Source organism: Bos indicus, chromosome 5, assembly GCF_029378745.1.
Source record: "Bos indicus isolate NIAB-ARS_2022 breed Sahiwal x Tharparkar chromosome 5, NIAB-ARS_B.indTharparkar_mat_pri_1.0, whole genome shotgun sequence".
Lineage (NCBI taxonomy): Eukaryota > Metazoa > Chordata > Mammalia > Artiodactyla > Bovidae > Bos > Bos indicus.
The window spans coordinates 43,266,596-43,287,035 of NC_091764.1; the positions used below are offsets into that span (position 1 = coordinate 43,266,596).

The 20,440-nt window shown below is 32.7% G+C and overlaps 1 protein-coding gene across 5 annotated transcripts in view; it reads right to left on the bottom strand.

Moving 5' to 3' along the window:
• Positions 1-20,440, bottom strand: part of CNOT2 (CCR4-NOT transcription complex subunit 2) — a 132,050-nt gene that overhangs the window by 5,001 nt on the left and 106,609 nt on the right. For all 5 annotated transcript variants that reach the window (XM_070789290.1, XM_070789287.1, XM_070789292.1 and 2 more), the window contains 11 exons: positions 16,432-16,579; positions 15,499-15,681; positions 13,179-13,258; positions 10,334-10,459; positions 8,424-8,548; positions 7,337-7,457; positions 7,084-7,240; positions 5,878-5,939; positions 5,739-5,788; positions 3,845-3,945; positions 1,984-2,128 (listed from right to left, as the gene is read on the bottom strand). In XM_070789290.1, the coding sequence (XP_070645391.1) occupies positions 1,984-2,128; positions 3,845-3,945; positions 5,739-5,788; positions 5,878-5,939; positions 7,084-7,240; positions 7,337-7,457; positions 8,424-8,548; positions 10,334-10,459; positions 13,179-13,258; positions 15,499-15,681; positions 16,432-16,579 (1,298 nt within the window). The remainder of the gene's footprint in view (positions 1-1,983; positions 2,129-3,844; positions 3,946-5,738; positions 5,789-5,877; positions 5,940-7,083; positions 7,241-7,336; positions 7,458-8,423; positions 8,549-10,333; positions 10,460-13,178; positions 13,259-15,498; positions 15,682-16,431; positions 16,580-20,440) is intronic.

The window sequence follows — 20,440 nt, forward strand, 5'->3', positions numbered from 1 at the left end:
ACTCCTCCTATAGAATGAGGTTCCCTAACTATGGTGTCAAGGACCAGCACAATCACTGGCATCACTTGGGAATTGGTTAGCAAAGCAACTTCTCATGTCCCACCCACAGACCTACTTGAACCAGAAACAAAGCAGGTTGGCCCAGCAACCTGCCAGATGATAAAACAAGGCCTCCAGATAATTCTGAAGCAAGCTAGAACCGCTGACCTAACAACAATCAGAATTTCTCCATCTTGGAATTATAGTAATCTATAATAATAACACTGATAAAAACAACAACAAACTACCACAACTACTCTCCCATATCAAATACCTAACGTATGCCAAGCAGCGCACTCAGTGTCTATGTGTGTCTGTGTAATCTCAATTAATCTACATGATAATCAGAGGCAAAAATCATTCTGATTTAAAAGATAAGGAAGAGAGAGAGAGAGAGAAGTTGCTCAGTCATGTCTGACTCTTTGTGACCCCCATGGACTGTAGCCTACCAGGCTCCTCCGTCCATGGGGTTTTTCAGGCAAGAGTACTGAAGTGGGTTGCCATTTCCTTCTCCAGGGGATCTTCCTGACCCAGGCATCGAATCCAGGTCTCCCACACTGCAGGCAGACGCTTTACCGTCTGAGCCACCAGGGAGAGGAAGCAGGTATGGAAAGGAAACTAGTACAAGGTCGAAGTATAAACAGCGGAAACAGGAGTTAAATTCAAATCCTGATACGACAGTTATGGTTTTACTTCATTATATTTATTAAAGAACAGGTAATATACACAATGTCCTGTATACTATTTGTAAGTAATTATTTGTATTTAACTAAAGGTTAGGTCATGAATCTACCTTTTAAAGTCAAGAGGTGCATATTAGAATTGTTAAAATAACTCAAGTACAGTGTAGAGTGGTATCTAGACTTGGACTGAGAAACAATGACACTTACCATTAGAGAAATACCCCAAAATAATAATAATGAGAAAAGGTTTAACCTTTTGTATGTGTCGTCATCTTTTTTTTTTTAGCTCACCTTTTCAGTTTTTTTTTTCATGTTTTATATGAAGTCTTTTAGGGATGTAAAATTTTGTAATAATTATCTGGTAAGCATCTTATCTTTTAAAAATATTTTACTCTTCAGTTTAGTAAAGCTGATTAAAAAAAAACACTAAAAAATTATTCAATGAAAAGAAGTAGTTTTTTCTGTTTAAATTTAATAAAACCAACAAAACTAACTCTTTAGTTTTTAATTCTTAAGATCTGTCAGTGGAAAGAACATTCAGAGAAATCCTGAAGTTATGAAATCAGACACTGTGAACTATATTTTCTACTAGGCAGAGTTAAGTACCTACAAAAGGAACTAAACACAAATGTGTAATATGCCACAGCACTGATGAAAACTGCATGTGGGACAGTTGGAAAGGTGTTTTTGTGAGGAAAAGTTGCAAACCAAAACAATTTTCCATTGGCCTCTTCCCCCCAGTTATTTCACATACTAGTCAAAGGAACAATCATGATTAATGCTTACAATTTTCTTTCTTTATATTTACTTGCAAATAAAAACTCAACCAAATTTCCTACAATGAGTGCAAGTGTTTAAAAAGTCTATGTCTATTTATATACTGGTTTTAAGAAAAAATCTCATATTTGCTTACTTTAAAGTAATAATAATATAAGAATACATGACCGGGATTGAAAGAGGGTATCTTTATTTTACAACTGAGCAGACACAAAAATATTTCAAATGTCACCAAGGCTTGTGAAAAATTACAAAATTTCTTACCAAGTTCAATCATTTTCCTAAACTACAGGTAAAATGAACTACTTCCAGATACTCTCCCAGAATTTAAAACAAGCCAAGGAGGTGGAGACAAAGGACTCAGCAAATATCTGGCACATTATTAGAATGGATGTACTGGTACATATAAACAGATAAAAGAAGACACTTCTTATTAAAATCTAGATTTATACATTTACACATTTGCACACGGAAAAAAATATACCTTAGCTACTTTCCTCCAGTTAAGACAGTCAAAGAAGTAATATGTTCCCCTCTCATATGTATTGGTTTTCATTGTTGGCTCCATGCCTGGTGCCCTGGTAATCCATACTCGTTCTTCTTTGTGGTATCTCCAATCACGGTTAAAACTTCAATTTTTAAGAGAAAAAGACAATTAATTTTTTCCTGTGGCTCATATCAAACATTTTCTACATCTTGTAAAACACTTTTCAGAAAATAATCAACACAATAACTATATGAATATTGATGCTTCTTTACCCTGATTTTTATTGTTATTAAATACAAACCTAGTAAAATAAATATAGGAAAAGACTTTTTAAATTTCTCCCAAAACCACACTCTTTAATTAATACACACATCTTTATTTTTATGCAAACAAAATGAGATCTTAAAAGCTCTACGAGCAATGTGATAAAAAATTTGGCAGACCAAATAAAGATCCAGTGTTCCAGAAACTTCACTCCTTTTTCATTCTTAATATTCAACAGAAATTGAGATATCTATTAAAACAAACAAAAATCTCAACTATTTGTGTTATTTTGTAAGAAACTAAATGCAAAGCCTATTTGAATTAACTAAATTCACATAAAATTTGTAACTAATTTCAAATTTTAAAATATTTAGAAAATTCTTAATGAGTGTATTACTTTTATTTTTTATTCAGATCTCATTGATCCTAAATTCTCAATAGCCCAAAGGATATCCATTAATATTCACATAAGAATTAATGACAGTTTACACCACCTGTAAACCAGGGAAGTAACATCCAAAGGAGGTAAATGTACCACAAAAAATGTCTCTGGTAGAACAAACCTCCATGCAAACAAATTCCCTCCTATCAATACAATGAGGAGTTATTTTAGACATATATTTTATATATGTTTATATATTTTTAGACATAAATAAGATATGAGACAGAACTGCCAGTGATGGATGAATGAATGACTGATGAATTTATTTATGTATGGAGTAAATCAAAAGGAACAAGTAACAAATGCTGTCTTACAAAAAATGAGGGAAAACATGGAAAAAAACAAATTCTCAACTGAGAAATTAAAAACAATTTATTACCAACACAGTGAATTTTACATTTTAAAAGTATCTGATCCAATGCCATTTATAGGAATGTTAATAATGTTAAATAATATGTTAATAATATAAAATACTTAACTCTATAAAAAGGTCTCCCAATCATTACGTCGTAAGTTTTTGCTAACAATTCACTTTATAGTAAACACGATTAATAGAATGTCTATTGCTAACAAAATGCTACCAACTGGACATATAAAAAATGACACAGAATTTTTATTCTTAGAGCATCAGGTAAAAACAGAAATGCTCAGAAAAACAATATATTTAATGGACCCATTTCTTAATACTAGTTTATTTAAGTTGGCCAACAGGCTTCTGATAATAACTATGGAGTTCATTTTATCAATACTTCAAAATATACAAGAAATATGCATAGTGCCTTGCCCTTGTAATGCTCAATATATATAATAAATGATGAAATTCACTGTCATTAGCATTAAGTGGTTCCACACGGAGAAAGATGACCCACAGTTATGGACCGTATCTTATACTTCATTTATTTATAAAAATCAGATTTACCAAATGCACAAATCAAGCTGATCCTGACCTCTTACAAATTTAGGGTTATTTAAGTTTGAAAATGCTTTTTATGTATACAGCTAAAAGCAAAACAACTTTAATTTCTTGATGAATATTTCCATTCTAAAAACAAAGACAAAGACAAAAACTACAGCCATTGTCATTAAAAAGAAAATATTTTAGAACAAGATCTACCATAATAACAAAAGTTTTTAAAAATACTTTGAACATACAGCTCTACTGCAGCTAAAAGTTGTAATACGTCTCCTCCGTTCATGTAATAGAGATAGAAAAGAAGGTCTTCTCCGTATCGGCCAAGTTTTATTGCAGCCAGCTGGAAAAGATACATTATTCTGAAATGTAAAATGAGTTTGAAAATCCTAACATATAACTGATTCCACTAAAGTAAAAATGTAAAGATAAAACAGAAACTCCTCTCTGCAGCAGATAACTGCCATTACATGATTACAGAGGTAAGTTATATAATTTTAAAGGGGAGTTTCATCATTTGAATGACTAAAGTCACTGAACAATTATTTCTGATATATCTATTTTATGTATTAACAGGAGGAAAAAGCTAAATAAAACTTCTGAGCAAGCTCTAATGCTGTCTTACTTGAGGGTCTATTAATAATCAACGTGGCAATAATAGTGGAACACTGTGTTCAGCAAAAAAGGACTTACATTCAAGTCCTAGTTTCATTACTTACTAATATGACCATATCCAAGTTCTGTAATGTGTCTGACCTTTCAATTATAAAACCTAGTCAACAATACCAACAAGAATTACTAAAAATGTAACTGAAATTAAGTGATAATGTGAATGCACTTTGTAGAGTGCTTGATACATACAAGCCTTAAATATTAACTGAATTTACAACTGAAAGTGATTCACAAAATGGTTATGTACTTTTAGCAAAACACAGATAAGTATAAAAATCATAAAGGGATACATTCTTTATTTTGTTTAAATGGATGACTAAAAGATGGCTACTCTATATGTCATTCCACAGAGGAGAAACAACCGCCTAACAAACTATCAAACACAAGTTCAATAGTCTCAAATTCTGACATTAAAAATAAATATTTTTTTATCTCTTTATTTACACTTGTATTTAAATGTTTATTTAGTTATTGTTACACATTCTTGGAATGTCATTTTTCTCTCCTCTCATATTATCCCCATTCAAGCAACAGTCTTCAATGTGACAAATTATCCTAAGGCATTATTTCTTAAATTATTACAAGAAAGGTTCTGGAACGCTCAGGTAATTGGAGCAATAAATGAGTGCTATCATGGAAGTGGCAGCAAATCACATAATCCATAAACAGAAAAAACTAGCTCTACCTCATACTTCTTGTCTTCCATCTACTCAAGACATACTGACAAATACATGTTTCTCTTTACTTGCCTATGTGCAACGTCAATATCCATTTGACTGCACAAACTGCGTGGTACAGATGCAGGACACTATTTATATATATTTATATTATACATATTTATACACGTAACACAAATATATAATTTTTAACAAATTATACGTATCCTTTCACATGACCAAAATCTAGTCCCCTAAAGCAGAAGTGTTTTCTTTCTTAGAATAATAATAAAAAGATTAAAGCTGTAAACTCTTAATAGTTATCTATTACTAGAAATTTAGGTAATTAAAAATAGAAAATGAGCCAAAAAAGTCAAAGATAATAGCTTTAAAATGTAATGTATTTTTTTCATTAAAAACATTGTAGTATTCATAAAGAAAAATCTTTCTTATTGATAGATACATAAAATGAAAATGTCAGGAGGAAATTTTCAAATTTTCCATGTTACTTTGTTCCCATCAACTGTGGTTATGGTTACACCCTGTTATTAACAACGATAAAAAAGATTTTACTGGTCCTAACATTCTTTTTAAAATATTTAAAAAATATAACCCAGACCTCATCAAAACACAAGATTATAAACAAAAACAGAAATTAAATTGTTACATATAACAAAATGGACATACAAAAACATACCCCTGAGACCACTGCTAATTATTTCAAAAAACTATGCTGTCAGAATTGAAAAACAGTACCTAAAAACAGATAAATTCATGCTGACTGAGTAGAATAATAAACTACACTCACCTTATCCCTAATGTGAATGTTCGTTAAGTACTCAGATGGAACATGGAAGTCTGGATAATAAAATGAAAAAAGCCTTATTAACTGATTCTCAGTTACAAACACATTTTTTAAAAGTCTAAACAAAAATAGATTATCCTACCTATGTCTTGAGGTCGACAAGGTGAAGATGCCCAGGGTGATGCAAATTTGGGGTAGAGATTTCTGAATAAGGGGAAAAAAAACCATTCTGAAGTCCAAAGCAGAAAAAGAGATTTCTAATTTTATTTTAGGAAATCAGGAAAAACAATGACTTAATACATTAAGATGCGCATCCTCAAACTTTCAATTTCTTTTCTTGATTTTACTATGACTTACACAGCAGGAAACTGAAACAAGGTTAAAAAATATACTTCCATATGTGCACATTTGTATATATAAAAACTACTTCAACTCAGAATGCTTTAAATTCATTAATACTATGTCTTCAAGTAAAATTACTTTCCCATTTTTATAGCCAGAAAAAAAGTAATTATTACAAACAAAAGTTCAAATTCAGTAAACATTTACAAAGTATCTATTATTATATACCTGGCACTAGGTGCTTATACATTAGCAAGCCTAACAAAGATCATCAACAACATGAAACTTACTTTCTGATTGAGGATGGTGGTTTGGGAGGGAGACAGACAAAAACAACTGAGAAATGAAAAACATGAAGCAGCATGGCAGCACAGACAATCTTACAGACAAACTGAGGTTACCAAAAACGACAAAGTCAAAGGGATGACTAGAGGTGAGCAGCTGAGGTATCGTGAAGAGTAAAATTTCTGGAGGACAGAAATTCAAAAAGCTGCGATTTCAGGGTTTAGGAAAGACTGCTGCTGCTGCTGCTGCTGCTAAGTCGCTTCAGTCATGTCCGACTCTGTGCGACCCCATAGACGGCAGCCCACCAGGCTCCCCCGTCCCTGGGATTCTCCAGGCAAGAACACTGGAGGGGGTTGCCATTTCCTTCTGTAATGCATGAAAGTGAAAAGTGAAAGGGAAGTCGCTCTGTCCTGCCCGACTCTCAGCGACCCCATGGACTGCAGCCTACCAGGCTCCTCCGTCCATGGGATTTTCCAGGCAAGAGTACTGCAGTGGGGTGCCATTGCCTTCTACTATATATGTGTATATAGAAACTGCCAAATTATAAGAGGAATATTACTATAAAGTGAGAGTGATACAGCAACTAACATAAGAGGGGATGACCCAGAGTCAGCAGATATCAGCAACTATGAGTGGTAGAAGATGATACAATTCGAACACGTACATTAAAAACTGTAGGGAGGTATTATACACAAATATAGAAGAAAAGAAAAAAACTTACTCGGGAGAGTTCAGATTGAGGCCTAATGTTGTTAAGTCACTTCCTAATGCAAGATGTACCATTCCTGGGTCTGTCTCTGCTGCCCTGATAAATGTTAACAGGCCAATCATTCCAAATTGGTCCGTCACCATCCCTTGGGGAATGTTAGTAACCCGACCTGGATAAGAAAAACATAGTCGTTTCTATCTTTTAGGAAAAAGGAAATAAATAAATAAATTCTATAGTATCTTTGATATATTCTATAGAGTCTCACCATCAGGTAACACCTGGATCCCTTTTTTCTGCTGGTTATTATTTTGTGTCGTTGAACTTTTATCTCCAGGGAATTTGGGTCCATCTGTACTTGAAGTTGTCTTGCCAGATGTATTCAAATTCTAACAGGATAAAAAAAATTAAATGTGACGTTAAAATCTGTTAAGTGTAAAAATTTCAAGTTCATATAGTAATACTTTTTTACTCATTTTTATTATATTTAAGTTGGCCGTAAATTATTGTCTATTCTTCAAGTTCTACATGAAATTTTTTGTCTCCACAATTGTTCCATGGTATACAAATAAACCCTGTATTATACACCTTTGAGCATTTAAAGGACAAGAAATATATGGAAAATATTATTTATCTCGGATCTTCAGTCACAGACCAAAAAATCCATCTCTCTATCTTAGAACTATTTGCTATAGGATATACTTGAAGTTATATTTCTCAATACCTTTATTTAGAAGACAAACTAAACATAGTATATTACCTAAAATAGCACCAAAAAAACCTCCAAGGTAAATCAGAATATATGAATCTTTAAAATTCATATCTATTTTAATTCTTACCCAATAATCTTCTTTATCAATTATTTTAACAATATACACCTTCCATCACACACACACACACAAAAGCACTATTTTCATTGAAATGTGGAAGAAATAAACACAATCGTTAAGTCAGAAACAGGAAGCTGAGTTGGTTGAATCAACACAGGAATAAAAATGTGTATAAAGATTCTTCAAGGAGAAAACTTACTCAAGAAAAACACAGCTCCTTAGAAGGCTATAATATCAAACTTCATGGGATCCAGCTGACAGGGACTATAATAAAAGTCTACATTAACTCTGAGAAGTTCAACAGAAATTTGCAAACCTATATGAAATAGGAGAAAAATAGGCTATCTTCTAAGTTACAAAGGTTTTCCACAGTTTTCAGAAGTTATATTACTACAGATATTCAAAATAAATAATTTTCTAATAGTATTTAATGTGTCCTTAATACAGACTATAAAACTATTAATATAAGAGAAATCTGAAGGGAAAAAACTATGTAACTCACATAGATAATTCTCAGTTACTTACAGATTTACTGTCATCGTTACTTGATGTTGGATCTTTATAACTGGAACCAGGTAATGCTGGAAAATCTTCATTGTGTATTGAGAAGTCCTGGGATTGCTCATTTGCTGGTTTTGTTACCATTCCAACTATATAATGAAAATAATCCAGAGAATTGCAATTGATATTTATGAAATTTTGCTACAAATTATAAAAAGTTAACTTCCCTCATGATAATATACCAAAAGGAATTTTTTTTATTATGCTATGAAAACACACTTCAAAAAATTAGTATTCTGGATAACAATGAATAACTAAATTTTATATAATTGATTAATAACTAAAATATACAAAATAATACAAGGGAAATAAGTGCTAATCCCATAATTCTAATCTAATGTCACACATAGATGCTGAAAAAACATAATCTGATATTGGTAACAATTATTAAAACTTTTTGTTTAAAAGCTTGCTTTAAATATTTGACTAGTTACTATAAATACCAGTTAATTGTCAAATAGCAAATGAACAGAATAAATTTTAAAGAAAATGTCAGTATTCTACTTGAAAGTGACTTACAGAGTGAGCAAATTGCAATCAATTATAAAACAACTCCATATTATTTCAGATTTTCTTGGACTCCATGTAATAGATGTAAAACATGCAAGAACTGGGAAGTAATCCTCCCACTATACTTGGCATTAGTCAGGCCCTTATTGGAGAACAATATCCAGTTTGGGGCTCCACAATTCAAGAACGATATGGAGAAACTAGAGATGGTCCAAGGAGAGCAACGGGAATGATTAAAGGGATGAAAAAATGGACCTATGAGGAAAGGTTAAAAACATTAGAGTCTGAACTGAGAATCAAGTAGCTAGGTACTCAACTTCCAGGGCAGATCATTTTTGCTTTTTTGGTGGGGAGGAAGGCTAATTAGGAAACATTTGAAAGTGAATAATAAAGTTTTCCCTTCTTCACATATTATTATTTGTATTCATATTCCGAAAGTAACATAAAACCATGTTGGTTGAAAATGGGAAAAGCAAGTATCTTAGAACTGATGAAATGATCCCTTTAAGTTCATTGTTTTTGCTATTAGTCTTTATCACATTCTACCAAAAGGAAACAATTATGTGCAAAGGATACAAAAAAATATGGTTACATTGCTGTTACATAATTTCCATGTCTAGCCAAATCTCTTTTATTAAAGATAGTGAAAAAGGGTATTAGTGGTGACCAAGAGTCTACACAAACTATATATACATGACCCATAAGCAGTTCTCAACAGGAGGCGATTTTTTGTTTGCATGAGACATGTGTCAACATCTGTGGTTGTCACAATGGCTGGGGAGGAGGGGGGCGGGGAGGGGGGCGTACACAAAGGGTGGGAGTAGGGGTTGGGGTGCTACTGGGCATTGAGTAGGCTAGGGCAGGAATGCTGATAAACATTCTGTATTGCACAGGACAGCCTCTCATTTACAAGGAACTATTCATATGTCAGTAGTGTGGAGGTTGAGAAACTGCCTTAGAAAAAATCATCAGTGTATGGTTAGTCATTATTAATTACTAGGAATGTGAGAATGTATTCTTAAAAAAAAAAAAAGTGTGATGAACTGAACAAAGGCAAACCATAGATTATTAAGGTGTACTAAGGCAGAAATGCCAGAAGAAAATAACTTCTGAATACCAATGAAGACTTCCTTTTGGGGTTTCTATACAAATTAAGTTTTCCCATTTAATTCTGCTATCATGGTATTCTGGGAAGAAAAAGCACTTTGCATTTATCGACTCTGACAAAACTACATTGCTCTGATTAGAAAACACATAAATCCATGCGTGTACACACACATGCATGCAAATATACACATATGTGTGTGTGTGTGTGTGTAACAGAAAATTTTCACTAGCCATCCATAAAAAGCTTAATTAATTACCATAAGGAGCTCTTCCAGCCAAGGGGTTTATTAATGGAGTTGGGTTACCACTTCCTTCCCTTCTGTTTCGGTCTGCTAATGCTGGAAAATCTGAAAGGTCCAATCCTGTCACATTTTCACTTCCATCTAAATAAGAAGAAACAAACTAGTTACTGCTCTACAAACATTTTAAAGAGATTATTACTAACTATAATAAAATTTGAAATGACAGTGTCTTCTTCCTAAACAATGTACAGCACTGTACTTGGTATATGTAAATGTACAATAAATATTTGTGGATTGACTTCACGTGAAAGAATTTATGAACAACTCAGCAAAGCAGTATGTATCTACTACATAATAACAATCCCAAATCCTAGAGACTTAAGATAGATAATAAGGAGTAAGGTGGTACATTATTTCCCCTGTGAAAGATGGTACTCAAGTTATATAAGTACTCAACCTATAACTTGATTAGTAAGAGGGGAGACTGTTGTGATAAAATTGCTCTTTTCACTATATTCAAAAACAGAGGTTGTATCTGGAATGCTTGGAGCTTCATTTCTAACACTGGTGAAATGTTATGACATTTGTAATGACAGTGCCTCCTGCAAATGGTCTGAATCATATTTGAGGCACAAGCAATGGGAACAGAATCCCTAAGGATATTTTTGGTCTCTTTGGCCTATTCCATATACAAATGTGTATACATGTGAGTATGTGAGTGTGTGTGTTTTGCAGTTGAGAGTGTAAGTAGGGTGGAGAACATAGGATACATGGAGAGCTCCCATGTCTGGTGAGTGAATTGTATGAGAATATGACACAAAGCCCAGAAGTTTATATTACCTATTACACAGTAGGCGCTCAATAAATTGAATAAATAAAATATCTGTTCATTCTGAATTTTAAAATATCAGTTTCTTTCCTTTAAAAACTAAAATTTAATCCAACATTTCTATTTTGCCTATTTTAATCATTACTTTGATCTCTTCTCAATGTGTTAATTATTCTAATATTCTAACAATATTATATTCTTAATTTTTGAAGAATTTATTTTCTATCTTACTGTTAGTATGCACTATAGTTTTTCTTTGATTTGTCTCATCTAGTGTATTATAACCATTTTCAATTTATTTGCCCCCTCTTTAAGTTTATTTTAATTTTTCTCTAATTTTCATAACTAGAAGGATCTCAGAAAGAAACAACTAAGATTACTCTGTTCATAGAAAACAGTTACATAGAAAACAGTTCATAGAAAACAGTTCCAAGTCAGGTGACAATTTAAAATTATGAAGGGTAAAAGATAAAATAATTCAAACCCACTGCTTTTAAAGAAACTGCAGCTTATGAATTCTGAATTCTAAACAGGCATTATATAAAAAGGCAACAATACATATCAATAGCTTATCTAGTACTTTAAAAAGTAATCTCTCTTGAATTACTTGATTATGAATTCTAACTATAAACTTACAGTAAGCATTAACTTTTAAGATGGAGTTTAAATTTGGCATATATTATTTAAAAATAACTAAAAACTATTAACTCACAAATTTTTATTTTTAGGGTAAGACTTGGAAACAACTTTCCTAGTGTAAAATATACTTAGTTAAAAATGACTTAAAAAAATAAACGTAAAATTTACGTAAGTGTATAAACCATATTTCAGAATATAAGATGGCACTGTGAGACACACTGTCACTTTACGGTTCATTTATGAGGGAAAAAACCTAGCTAATTAAATTATGATATGCATCCTAATTTCAGAGATACTTCAATAACCCACTCCAGTATTCTTGCCTGGAGAATCCCATGGATGGAGGAGCCTGGTAGGCTACAGTCCATGGGGTCGCAAAGAGTCGGAAACGACTGAGCGACTTCACTTTCACTTTAAACATGAAAAAAAGTGCTTCTGAGAAACAATGGAATATGGTACTTCATATCAAAACACAAAACTTTAAATGCAAAAAACTGAAATTCTGAAGTGTCACTTGGTCAATCCAGGTTGCTACTAAACATACAATAATGTTGAAAAATTAAAAGCCGATAGCCAGAACTATCATTTCAGATGCTAATCTTCTCATGCTTCCACACACACCCCATTTCACTGATCATTCTTTCACCTTCCACTTCCTTTACTGTATTCCTCTCTCAACAATCATACTCATTTTTGCTCCTATGACAACATCCTTTATTTGCTTTCTCAGGAAAGGGTCTGGAGGCAAGTGTGGAAGAAGATAAAACCTGAAGCAGAATAGTAACAAAGCCTCCTGTTCTCTTCTGTCTGAAGCCAGCTGATAAAAGAAACCAATAGACTGCAAAAATTCGTTACTGTCAAAATCAGAATTGGCTTTCTATGTACTTAAATTTTGAATTTTACACATAAAACCGGATTAAAAATTTATGAGTTAAATGTAAAAATTAGTATTATTAAAACTATTAGAAAAAACTGTAAGTGCTCCATATAGTTTTAAAGGTTTCTTCAACCTGGGTCTCTATAGCCAGAATGCCACAACGCTCAACCTAGTTTAGACTACAGTAAAAGGAATGAGGATAAGAAAAGCTCTTGAAGCAAAGATTCTGAGGCACAAATATAGACTAAGTTAACATTCATGCTTTCTCCAGGTGTTAAGGAAACAAATCTGAGGTTTTAACACTGCTATACCATGCCAAGTGAAAAAATATATTTAACTATCTTTTAACTACTGACTGAATTAAATCCTATTTCCTGTCAAATTCTCCCCTAAATTAAGTTCTATCATTTAAACACAAAAATTCCTTTAATTATTTTAAGACTAGTATGTTGAACTGCTTTATATTTCAAGATCTATCATATTTTTATAGGGTACTAGCTCCAGAATAAGCTTACCTGTTCCATTAAAAATGTTACTTGATAAGGAGTTATTCATTCCAAATGCCTGATTCCTGTTCATTCCAAATCCAGACATACTGGGTACATAGAAAATAATTTTAGATATACAGTAAGAACACTAACTTTCAGATGAAGAAAAACAAGTGTTTACTTTTGATCTCCTCATATAAAACAACATGTCTAAAAACAAACACTAATTTTATTTTTGAGTTGAATATTTTTATTTAAAGGTTCCCTAAAATCCTTCCATGAACAACTGAGAACCAAAACGATCAGTTAAAAAACAAAAAGCAAAGAATTTATATAAGGCTTGAGGAAAATAGATTAAGGGTATCATTCTGTGTACTTGGCGAGTCAACTTACTGAATATACTGAAAGAAGTAACTAAACTCAAAAACAGGTGATTTAGTTTAAGACTATTCTTGAATATTTGTTTTTCTTTCACTACTGGTAAAATGTGCTATTATTACTTTTCATAAAAGGTTTTCATTCATATAGTCTGTCTTTTCCCAACTAGAATGGATAGAGTTCATGTCAGACACACGTTTGCATCTCTTTGCCCTTAGTATTCAGGAGGATACAAAAGGCACTCAATAAATGTTTAGTTGACCTGAATTAAATGGTGCTTTTCTTTAACTGAATTCAGTGTTCTAAAACACATCATTCTTATCAAGTGTATCTTTTAGTTATTTTTTAAAAAAATCTCTCCATAGTACCCTTAATTCTAAATTAAGGTACTTGGTAATAAATAGTTAATCAAAGCCTCCCTTTTCTACACAAGCCTAAAGATGGGAAAACAAACAAAAAATAAGGTTGAATTTAAAGTGAGGTCAGAGTAATTAAACACATCAAAAAGAACTGTTAATGCAAGTTCTACAATGAAAGAATGCATTTTTAACATCAAACAGTCTGATAAAAAGACAGTTGTATTAGTGTTATGAGTAAGGTTAAATCAAAGATGACAGGGTTTGTTTTTTTTTTTTGCCTAGATTTGGAAAACTAACTATAGCCAAAGCTAAACAATATTTTCATAAAATAATGCAGCTGGTGAAACAATACTCTAGGAGAAGAGCAGAAAAGTCAACAGAAAGTTTTGTTTAATAGCATATTAGAACTGCTGACGATAGAGCTACCCTCAAACATTGAATAAGCAGTAAGAGATGAAAACATTCCATAATAATACATCTTATCAATAGTACTAAGCAGGGCTTCAGAGACCCACACTTCATTGACAATTTATAAGAAAATTTATAAGCAAAGTATTTACAACTAGAATGTGAAAAAACATGGGAAAGCAAAAATTTAAATATACATTCAATGACATACTACAAGAATGCAGAAAGATGTGTTAAAGCCCAAGAAGTATTACATGATTAGGAAACTGTCAAGAAGATGAGTCTTGAGAACCCTTTACAGAAATAACTTTGGTAAAAATTAAAAGAGCAGCCAAAATTATAAAAGAAATGCTCATATAAGTCTTAAAGTAAGAACTGGAGGTTATGGGATGAACATTAAATTGGAAATGTGCTAATAACCTATTTTTATTCAGAATTTACAAGTACTAAATAAGAGAAAGTGAATTAAATGAGTATCATGATAGCACCTACATCCTTTACCCACTATGCTGCCCATTAAAAAAAGATCAAACTAAAATATCACTTTCACAGTAAAGAAAGCCCTGTATTACAGACATAACGCTCATAGAACTTATCTGAACAGCTTTAAAATCCTAACAAAATATGTAACTTTTTCATATCGTTAACTTTTATGCATAGCAGTATAACAGTGCAAAAAAAGGAGTGAAAAGCACAAATTCTTCTTTTTGTTTTAAATCCCAGGACATGACACTATTTCAAATACTACAGATGTAGTCTTCAAAAAGTCTTTGGTCAGTAAGTCTCCAAAGAACAAAACAGAAATTCGGTCGAAAAGGAACTTAACCAAAGGATAAATGAAGCAAGGCAATAATGATATTTCCAGTGCTATTCATAAATATGGAGCTCTTACCACACAGGTGACCAGCCTCATTTAATAGAGGAAGGACATTTCAACAAAAATTTTGCTGGTAGGCAACCTAACAACAATCCTTTTCTAACAACAGCAACAAAAAGCAAACTGATTCTCAGAAGAGTATGTCTTTAAGTTTGGGAGTTTAAGTTGCTATGTGTAACAAAAAGAGAAGCTTTGGTCAAAATATATGATGAAACATACTTATGAAACAGAAGCCAAGACTCAAGAACAGAACGTTGAATATGAAAAGGCAAATTTGAAAATACCCAGAAATAACAATTATACACAGTATCAATAAATATCTTACCTGTTCACAGTAAAAGGTTGTCGAGAAGGCTGCTGCTTTGGCATACATATTATGCTCGGCGAGCTTCTGTTGGGGCTACCTAACCCTGAACTGCTCATGCTATTTGTCCTGCTAGGAATTCCAATGCCCTGACCAACCTGGGAGTGGTTCATCATATTCCTAGGATTCATAGGCAAAATACCCCTGAAAAAGAAGTCCAGTATACTAAATAAGCTCTCTATAATCACTCATTAAAATTCTCTGTAAATAATCAGTTGACCTAACCCTAGAATTTCAGATATACGTTCAAATTGCATTGTAAATTTTTATTCATTTAATTCTTTTATCTGGTCATTTGAAAAGAAAAAAAGCTTTTTGAAAAGTCAAAGTAAACAAACCAATAAGAAAGGGCAAATTATAGAAGAATATATGGTGATAGCAAAGATGAGAGAACTATTGGTGTGACTATCACATAAAATACAAACATATTTCACATATATATTTTGAATAATTTCATTTCAAATGTATGTCATTCTATCTTAATACTAATATGCATCATTTTTGTGATCTGCTTTATTTTATTCTCACTAGAACAATGGATGTGTGGTGAGGGAGCAATAAATAGAATCATCTGAGGAGTGATTTGAAATTGCACATTCTCCTTTGAGAAAGAGAGTTTGCTTTTTTGAAAAAAAGCTCCCCAGGTGGTGATTAATCCTTGATACCCATCCCAGCTGATAACCAGTATGCTAGCTGCAAGATAAAAGCATCCTACACTACACTTATCAATTTGCAATGAAATTAAATGAGCATAGGGTATCAACTTTCTTTTCCTCAGTGAAAGGCACTGAACCAGAAAATCAAATAAAGAGTTACTTTATTAAAAAATTAAAAAGCTCGCTTACTCTACAAAGATACATTTTGAGAAATATTCTGGTCCATCAATATAAATACCTGCTTGGAGATGGAGGCGTGTGAAGTGACATTGTTGGTACCCCTGTTGTTGGCGTGACGTGGCTCGGTAACTGAGTGCCTTGTGATAAGCTGCGATTTAACTGAGGGGTATTGTTGCTCATCCCCCTCATTGGAAGGCCTAGTGCACCTATTAAAAAAATTCAGAAGAAGGAAATTCATTGCCATCAGGAATGAAATTGCTATCCATCTTCTGGAGTTGGTAATATAAAACATTTAAAAATGACCTAACGTAAAATAATATGCAAATTTTAAATGGAAATATTCAATTCACTCCAAATGGACTCTAATCTGATTTTAACAAAAATGTTTGTCTGAAATTTAATATTATGAATTTTCATATTGCTTTCATTTTTCTATTTTTCCTTCTTTGCTTTCATCTATCTTCTTTTCATATTTCTATTTTACAATACACTATGTCTGCCAATAACAAATTAGATGACTTGTTTCAATAAAAACATTTTGTACAAATATGCCTTTAAGAAATTTGCAATCTTGTGTTTTTATGTTTTAAATCATAACTGAGTTACACAGACATTAATCCCCACTTTGCTGAAGTAGTTTAAATTTTTATTTGATCCTTTCTAAATGCATTTAAGAAATAGTTTATTTACTACTATTTACACATACATATTTTTCAACATTACAATTTTTATAAACACAATATGTCAGCAACTGTTAAAAACTCAACCTGATATAGCTATGAGAAAGGAATGCATAATATTTCAAAAGATTTCAAAGTACAGTGACCTTCTATTTATCTACCATTGATGGGGCCAGATGTGAGGTTAGATGTGTTCAAATATGTGTACTTTTAAAAAACTATTGAGTTTACCACTCAGAAACAAAACATTAAAATAAAAATCAACCAATTGGGATAAATCGTTTCCTGCCTTGTGTTAATATAAAATGATATCAATTATTATTTTCTGAATAATTCAGAGTAATTATCATAGATATTTAATGTCCTAGATGCTTTCCTCCCCTTTTATCCCTCAAAAGTAAGGATGTTCAGCTATCACTTATGTTGTCATCACACCTGCCTGTGAATGCCAATATGCCTCCTTTCTTCTATCCTCATACTTTTTGATGCCTTCTGTTTCTAGTCTGCTGTGGAATGGCCTATCAGTCAACCACACTTATTCTGAACTGGAGATTAAATAAAAATGGCAAGATAGAATGAAAGTTAATGAATAAGAGGATTTTAGCACAAAGCATCGGACTCCCTCCCCCTCTTTCTGGTCGAACCTGAATATTTTGAAACTATGACTTCCAAAAATTGGAATATATTGTATATGTTCTGAATATTTTCCTTCAAATATCTTTGCAAATTTATCTTCTGGCATAACAGTGTACCACTTTGTAATTTGGGGTACCAGTGAATCCCGAAGATTTAGCTGGAATCTGTCAGCTTCAGTACTCAGCTTGTAGCCTAACTGCTTCTCAGCTGAATGAAGCCAACAAATCCAATTTAATATAACTACTACATTCTATATATACTTATATTCCATGAAGACCTGAGCTTGATTCTGTTATTCTTTAAGTCACATACATAAAGGGAACTGAACTAGATTATATGTTGGTTTAGTCATTATATGTATGTCTGGTCACTACAAGTTTTGTGACCTTGAGTATACCACTAGCTACAGCCACTTCCTCTGAATTTAGGATAAAATAAGGAGGAACAAGAGGTTAAAAACCAGCCTACACAAGATTTCTTCGGAAGTCATAAGTCTTTGCCTTTTCTCAAGCACATTAGCTTTCCTCTAAGCCCCCTAGATGCTTCTCCCATAATGAACCACCAACGTGACACTTTTCACATCACTTACTAAGCAACCATCTATTGAGGGCCTAACGTGTCAAGCACTATGTGAGCTGTTGGGGATACTGCAGTGAACAAGACAGAAAAAGCTCACATCCTTCTCCCTAAATATGCTGTCCTAAAGTCAGCTATAGCTGTAAATTTCCCACAGGAATGTGTTTCTCACAGTTACTGACCACCAAGAAACATGCAATTTTAGAACTTGAAGGGACCTTAGAGATCACCTAATCCAATGTTCACATTTTACAGATGAGGAACCTGAGCCTCTGGTAAGTTAACTGACTTCTCCAAGGTGACTCAAAGAACCAAGATTAGAATTTAGATTTCTTAGCTCCTGGTGTTCTTAATTGGAACCCTATGGGAAACCAATTAAACAGTAAATGAGCACCCTTGTGAGTACTTACTGACTTGTAACACCCTTTATCTAGTCTTTTTCTCTTGCTTTCTTTTCCTGAACATGTTTACTTCTCTTCAAACGTTTTCTAAACCAATGTATCTTATCTCTCCCCTCCATTTACTTTCTCATCTTCTCTATATCTGTCAAGTTTCTTTTTCCTCTAGATTCACTTTCCCTTCCCATTTCATTCTCTCTATACCTTCATCATTATAAATAAACATACATGTTCAAAAGAACTGCACCCTTTTGGCTCTTCAGTAGGCTCTTCTAAAGACTCAAGAGATTTGTTTACTTCAACCCTTCATATACTATGCTGTACTATGAAAATATATAACTTGAGAAATATTGTCGAGACTGCAGATTATCTGACCATTATCAAAATAACTTCTGGAGAAGGAAACAAGAATGGGAAAGATAATTTATTTAATTAATTTTAGATAGGCACACTTGAATTAACCTACAGTGAGGAGAGCAGAGGAAGACAGTATGAAATCAAAGATTAGCATTTTATTTTTTCCTTTAACATTTTGATTTCATGAAAACAGCTAATAAATTCAAATGGTCTGAGCTGCATTTTATTGAGCCAGGTGGGTAGGGGAAGAAAATCAAAAGAAAAGAGAGAGGAATGCATCAATTTCAAACTGGATCAATAACCCCTGAATACTTAATAACCGAGTTACTTTAAATTCAACTGAATTCCTTTAAAACACATAGAATTAATACCACTGACTAGAAACAGAGATTTATTTTTAGGAACAAAACACATAGGCATTAAATTTGAGTTGCTTGAATCAAACTATTAATATTACAATGGGGTAGGGTCAAGGGAGGGAAAATTTTACTTTTACTAGTAAAATTAGAAACATCACGAAACATCATCTCTGCCCATGAATCTCCAGGCAAGAATACTGGAGTGGGTAGCCATTCCCTTCTCCAGGGGATCTTCCCAACCAGGGATAGAACCTGGGTCTCCAACATTGCAGGCAGATTCTTTATGAACTGAGCCACCAGGGAAGCCCAAAATATTATACCGGAAGACATATAAGCTGAAAGGGGAATAAAATATCCAGCTCATTAAAAAAAAACTTTATCTGACATGAAATAACTACAAGTAGAAAAGCTTAAATATGTACACTGAAACTTGTGTACTGGAAGGACAGCAGAATTAAATAAAATACATCAAGCACCTAAGAACTATGTGAAGCACAATGCTACTTCATCTCCTTATAAAGTATTATAGAGAAGGTATTTATCCCTTTTTTACAGACAAGAAATAAAAGAATGAACTCTCACCCCCTCCAAAAAAATACCAGTTAAAAAGCAGTTTAAAAGGTTATAGATTTGAAGCAAATTTTTCTTTAATCTGACAGAGATAATAAAGTATAATACTGTATTAGAAGAAATACATGAACATATTCTACTAAGTAGATTCCTGTTATTTGGCAGGGTGCTAAACAAAAAATGGATTGAATTCTTTATTGATCATTTTTCAGAAATCCAAGATATCACCTAAGAAATGTTTCCATGAACTACTTCCATTGCACAAACTGGTTAACAGCATATTCCTTAAACAGTTATGGCATGATATGTCACACTTTATTCAATATTTTGCTAAAAATTAACAACATTAATGACATAAGTAATAAGAAAAGAGGTAACAGCAACCAAATTCTTGAATACTCATACTTAAATAGAGTCTCCTGAATCTTTAAAGAGAAGGGAGAAAACTTAATCGATTCAAGAGGTCTTCAAGTATCCCCTTTCGATTCCCA